The 6,060-nt window shown below is 35.8% G+C and overlaps 1 protein-coding gene across 2 annotated transcripts in view; it reads right to left on the bottom strand.

The window, feature by feature from the left end:
• Positions 1-606: 606 nt before the first annotated feature.
• The window catches only part of LOC106059282 (uncharacterized), a 69,652-nt gene continuing 64,198 nt past the window's right edge, over positions 607-6,060 (bottom strand). For both annotated transcript variants that reach the window (XM_056003880.1, XM_056003881.1), the window contains exons 2-3: positions 3,621-4,163; positions 607-3,204 (exon numbers count right to left, since the gene is read on the bottom strand). In XM_056003880.1, the coding sequence (XP_055859855.1) occupies positions 830-3,204; positions 3,621-4,163 (2,918 nt within the window). In that variant the 3' untranslated portion in view covers positions 607-829. The remainder of the gene's footprint in view (positions 3,205-3,620; positions 4,164-6,060) is intronic.

Raw genomic sequence — 6,060 nt, 5'->3', positions numbered from 1 at the left:
GGGTTCATTTAACCCTTGCTCTTTTACTGATATAAAACTACTCTGCCCTGGCACTGACGCTGCCCGGAATTTACAACGAAAGGCAAACCATCGCCTTTGTGAGAACAAGCCTTATCACGGCTCCACACCCATCACAAGGCCACAAAATCTACTACTAATCCAGGTCTGTTGGTTAAGAAGAGATTTAATGTGTTGTTTAATCTAGTTGGTTTTTTAATTATCTCATCTAAGAAACTTTTAGTGTTTGCATTCATAATAAAACGCGAACGTACTATGTGCTTTTTCGCTGATGTCAAAAAAGAGAAATAGACTCTCCACTGAATTCTTTGAGGCATTTTTTGTCTTGACAATTTAGGGACCTACACTCTAAAATATCTATGTGTCCTGCACGTAAACTGTGCAAACATTGTACTACTGTAAAAAGGATGTGGGAAATACCTCTTGGCTACATGACAAGAGGCCTCGAGTTCGGATCCTGTCTTGTGTTTGCTGAGCACCTAAAGTAGCAAGGAAACCTTCTCTCATATTCTTTCTCCCCTCAGTTGTTCACAAAAGACATTAAATCAAAGCGCATTGAGCAAGCTGTAACATAAAAGACGCGGTATATAAAAGCAATTTTTTTGAAAGGTAGCTTTATTTGACAAATGTATGTATTAGTTTCACATTTATTTCGTTTTTTACTGTGATGTCAAATGAAGTGTAGTCCCTTTTTTTTTTTAAAGTATTATCTCTTTCTTAGGGTGTGGATGAATGGTAACCCTATACATACAGCAAAGGATGTACCCTAGATACAACTACCCTTGCGTAACCAAATAATGTTAGCCAAGTTTCATTCAGGAATCTCGCATAAGAATTTGCGAGAGGGCGTTTTGAGAAGGCAACTGTAATCATGCAGTAATGAACATTTTTCAAATGCCTGGCAATTTTCTTTTCTGCCTCCGCCAGGCTGCCCACTATCCCACAATGCTTTCACAACAGGAGTCCCTCTAGATATGTGAACCCATCGACCTTCCTTTACTTCGTCCGTGCCTCCAATATATATAACTGAATCCCCAGTGCAGGGATCGTTTGAAGTAAGAAATGATTTTATAAAATTCAATTCATTCCAGTCGTTGACCTCTGCCAGATAGCCCCCGTATACAGAACATAGAAATTGAGCTGCTTTAATACAATAAAATTGTTTCTCTATAGTCAGATAATATCTCCGCCCATTGTAGGAACTGGAAACATGGAAAATAGAATTTTCGATAGCTTTAACGTTTTTTATGACGTATTGTTGTAAAATGTTGATCTCGCAATTAATTTGACTATACAATTGTCTTAAATTTATATTTTCGCCAGTAAGCTCTTTATTCTTTTTTGAGAGTTTTTCCACCTCAGTTTTAAGAGTAAAGGATTCAGATTTCATAGTGTTAATCTCTTTGTTAGCATTTTGAAATAGCATGTTGAGATTATCAAAATCTTTTTGACGCTTTATGTTCAAACAGTCTGTGGTGTTTTGTAAAGTGTGGTTGCTTTTGAGATCATCGATTTCTGATGCTTTGACACAATTGAATAAATCGTCTTTTATCGCGTGAAACTCTGATGAAATGTTCGCGAAATAAGTGTTTATGGTTGAATTCATAATTTGCATATCGTCTTCAAAACTTTTAACGCTAGAAGTAAGCATTGTTAAATTTCTTTCCTGATCTTCCTGGATTTTCCATATATCAGCAGAAGAACGGTTACTGTGATCGTCAAAGTCTTTAACAAATTCGTTGAAATCATCTTTTAAGTCTAGAGACATTGCGAAAAGCTCAGTTAAATCTTCTTGTATGGTTTCATTAATGTTTCTGATGTCATGTGCTAAGTTTTGACTATCAGAATTTAACTCTTCTAAAAGCTTTTCTTGGTTGTTAGTTCTGTCTTTCATTTCAAATAGTTCAGCAGAAGTACTTTTTCTGTAATCCTTAAAATCGTTCATTGATATCTGAAGCGACTTAGAAAGATTCAAATGGTCGTTTTGATGTAGCAATTTTACATTCTCTATGGCCGCCACCAAATATTCAATTTTTAAGATAAGGTCTTTTTGAAGTTCATATTTCATAGTTTGTTTTTGAATTTTCGACATTGTATCAAAAGTGTTGTCACTCAAATTTTCTATATCTTGTTTAAACTGCTGTGTAAAATTGTTTGTCGTTGATATTCGATTAAGATTTTGGTTTAGGATGTCTTGCAAAGAATTATTTAATTCGTGTATTGAACTGTTGATAGCACTATAATTTCTTTGCAATTGTAGTTGCATCTCACCTAGCAACAAATAATCTGCTTCAAGAGTTTCGCCCTTGAATTGCTCTAATGTGTTGTCTAAACTACTTAAAAATTCATTAAATGTTTGTTTAGTGAGGACATAATCCTCTTGAAATTGCAAGATGGCTGTTAGTAGTTCTTTCTCTGTTCTCAACTTGTCGTTTTGGTTTTCACTTTGTAGACTTTTAATTAGCTCTATAATCCGTTTGATGTTCTCTATTAAAGTATTTTTTTGTAAAAGTTGTGTATGATTTGTTGTAATACTATCTTCTCCATTGCCATTCTCAGCTTCAGATGTAGATTTGATGTTCAATGCACGTTTGTCAGGTCCACTAAGTATTTTAGAATTTATCTCAGTAAGTAAGGACTCAATTGTAGCTAATACAGTCATGATTTTCCCTTGCACATTTGGCTCTGAAGATTTTGCTTTTAATTGATTTACGCAAAGTAACAAATCATTTAGAATAATCTCAATGCTATTTTTGTCCATATAAGTGAAAATGTCCATCTCTTGGGGTGACAAAAGTGCTGAAAAAAACACATAAATCTTATCCAAGTTAAAAGCACATACCATTCTCATATCTAGCTCTGAACCTATTATACCAAAGAAAGAGTGTTGGCTTTCATTGGAAATACAAGCATGTACATCTGGTTTTGTGGATGTTGAGGTATTAACAAATAAACTCAAATTGATATTCTGTTGAAAGAATAATTGATTCGATGGCCCCAGTATGTACATTATTTGATCTTCGCAAAGTCTCTGCGCAGTTAAGCATTCCAAATAAGGGCGTTCTTGTTCGTTTAGTGTGACAGACAAAAGTTGTGACATTACTTGATCTGCAGTCTTATTCTCACGTCTGCTGGAAGCGGAAACACGTCTAGTATCTTGCATTACGTTCCATTGTTGCTTTGGTCCTTTATGGGAGAAAAAAAATGGTAAGCCATATTTTAGAAAACTTCAGACTGTCATTGTATATTTATTTATAAATAGAAATAAAATTATTTTTTAATTTGAAAAAATGTTGTCTCCAATTAACATTTATTTTTAAAACCTTAGTTTTATTATGTAAAACAGAATAAATATGGAGTTTTTTAAGAAAAACATTTTTTTTTTAAATTACTAGAATATTACTGAGAGCAAGTGTAATCACGCAATTTTTTTAAAAATTCTTTCACGATTGCAGACCACAGGATATCTAAATTCAGCGACCCTCATCTGCTTCGTTGATGTCTCCAGTCACAATAACCGACTCTAAGATCATTTGAAGTAATAAATATTAGTACGAAATTCACTACACTTCTTCTTTCAAAAAGATTAAATATTTACTAACCTGTAATAAAGGCAGATAGAATTTCAAATGTTTGGCTCTGATTCTTGTAGTAGTCTGCATTACTTTCAGACAGACTTCCATTGAAGGAGCAGGATGTATTCTTGCCAGGATGAACACTTCTTTCAGTTATGGTCTCGTTCTGCTTGATCTCTTTTGAGGTATCCACGTACTTCACTAAACCTTTTGTGAATTTTTTTTGCAAAGCTTTGTGTTCAGCATCGTAACCGTGAACTTCACATCTGTAAGAAGTGGCGTCATCGGAAGTCGCGTTTTTCATAATCAAGCAGACGCGATTTTCTCCTGAAGTAATCAAGCCGAGTTGCTTATTTAAAAGTGGTGCAGGTTCAACTCGACTTGATTCATTGATGTACCAATACACCAAGGTGTCATAGACGGACTTGTGGCTTTTGCTTAAACGGGCTAGATTCATGAAGTATAACTTGGTTAACTGCTGAACGCTGTTGTTAGTTATGACACAGCAAATGGTCAGTTTCTCGTTTAGATTTAAACTTAAAGTAGTAGGATCTGTCTTGAGAATTAGATCTGGAAGTACAGAAGGGGTTTTATTTACGTAGCATTGTTCGCTTTTATTAAAGAATTTTCAGAAAGACTATTTTTGTGAGGATGATGTCTCATTGTATCGAAAGATAGATAGATAGATAGATAGATAGATAGATAGATAGATAGATAGATAGATAGATAGATAGATAGATAGATAGATAGATAGATAGATAGATAGATAGATAGATAGATAGATTAGACTAGACTAGATTAGATTAGATTAGTTTAGATTAGATTAGATTAGATTAGATCAGATCAGATCAGATTAGCTTAGATCAGGGGCGGACTGGCTATATGGGCGATCGGGTAATGCCCGGTGGGCCAGTACCCCATTGTGCCGGTAGGGCTACCTAAAAAGCCGCATGAATGCCAGTAAATTGTTTTAAGAATTATTTTATTCTCTTTAAAGATAACACTTTGAGCGTCATGATTGAAAATATCTTTTACACTAATACTAATCTAAAGCATTGTTGTAAATATCCTTCATCCGTATTTAGTGCTTCTAGTAGACGTCACCAAACGATACGCAAGAAGCTTAAGGCATCTATTTCTTATAGAGGTTGGTGTTAGTTTGAATATATGCGGATGAATCTATATAGGGACCTACAACAACGTTCCAAGTCCTATAGGATGACATGTCCAGTCACATACAAATTCTTATTTCTCTAATGGAGTTGTCGCAAGATCTCAAGTTGGCTTCGCTACGAGGTCCTTCATAAAACACAATTATTTTTTTGAACAGTGTAGAACCAAATGTGTTGATTGGAATTAGAATGAATAAGAATCTAATACGAATATAAAGAAGGAGCATAGCTATAATAGCTATGTAAATAAATGCAGTAAACTTAATAATTTTTTCTCGCAAACACCAGAGATTTACCAACATTATTATGACAGCAGTTACAAATGAACAGGCTCAACGTCATAAGTAACACTAATGCCAAGACGACAAAGTTATTGACTTAAGTCGAAATACAAAGAGGCTTTGCTAAATTTGAGATTATCTTGACAGCATTAGTTTGACTGAACGTAAGGATATTACAAAACACGTGGACATGTTCTGTTGTGTGTGTGTGTGTTTGTAACCGGCTTTAAGATGCAGTCTATCAAGGTTTCCAAGTTATTAAGAAAGCAGTATATGTGAGTCAAGTTCTCTCTCAGACCTTGCGAGCTATAGATCAGATGATGTTAAGGTCATCTGTTTCTTTGCCAATGGTTAACAAGCGGTGTGTCGTGTTGCCAACACAGTGACCAACAGCCATTACTTTCTCAATTAAAGTCTGTTACCCGTTAAAGTTGGGTGGACCCAGGAGAGCCCCAAAATCCTAAGATTCAAAATCCTAATATTACGTGAGATTCGAACCCAGGACCCAAGGCTCGGAAGTGCTTCACCACTCAGCCACCGCAACCCCATGACCTTGATAGAAGGGCAGTTAAATAATGGAGGATAAAGAGTTGTATTTATATGACTGAAAAAGTGGCGAGGGGTGAAAGTGAATCATAAACAATATGTTCGTTGATGGCACTGGCGGATCCAGGGGCAATCGACCTCCCCCCCCACTCGGCCGACCCCCCTTACTTTTGGGGGAGGGGGGGCGGGGAGGGCGTACGAATTTTATTATAGAATTCACACAATTTGTATAGGAATGTATTACTTATGTTAATAATAATTACTAGTTATTTATATTTCAACCTATTTTTAGATTATTTCGCCCGCCTCTCTAGCGTGTTGGCCGATTTGGTGGGGTCGGGAGGGGGCGATGACATCCATCCCGCCCCCCTTCCCCATAAACTTTCGAGGGGCGGGCGGTCCAATTTATTTGTAGAAATCACAGCTTGCTAACAGAATAAATTAAATATCTATATGATTAGAACTTGT

The sequence above is a fragment of the Biomphalaria glabrata genome, chromosome 11 (assembly GCF_947242115.1).
Source record: "Biomphalaria glabrata chromosome 11, xgBioGlab47.1, whole genome shotgun sequence".
NCBI classification, from domain to species: Eukaryota; Metazoa; Mollusca; class Gastropoda; family Planorbidae; genus Biomphalaria; species Biomphalaria glabrata.
The sequence above is the reverse complement of the archived record's forward strand: the minus strand, read 5'-3'. Positions and strand labels throughout refer to the sequence as shown.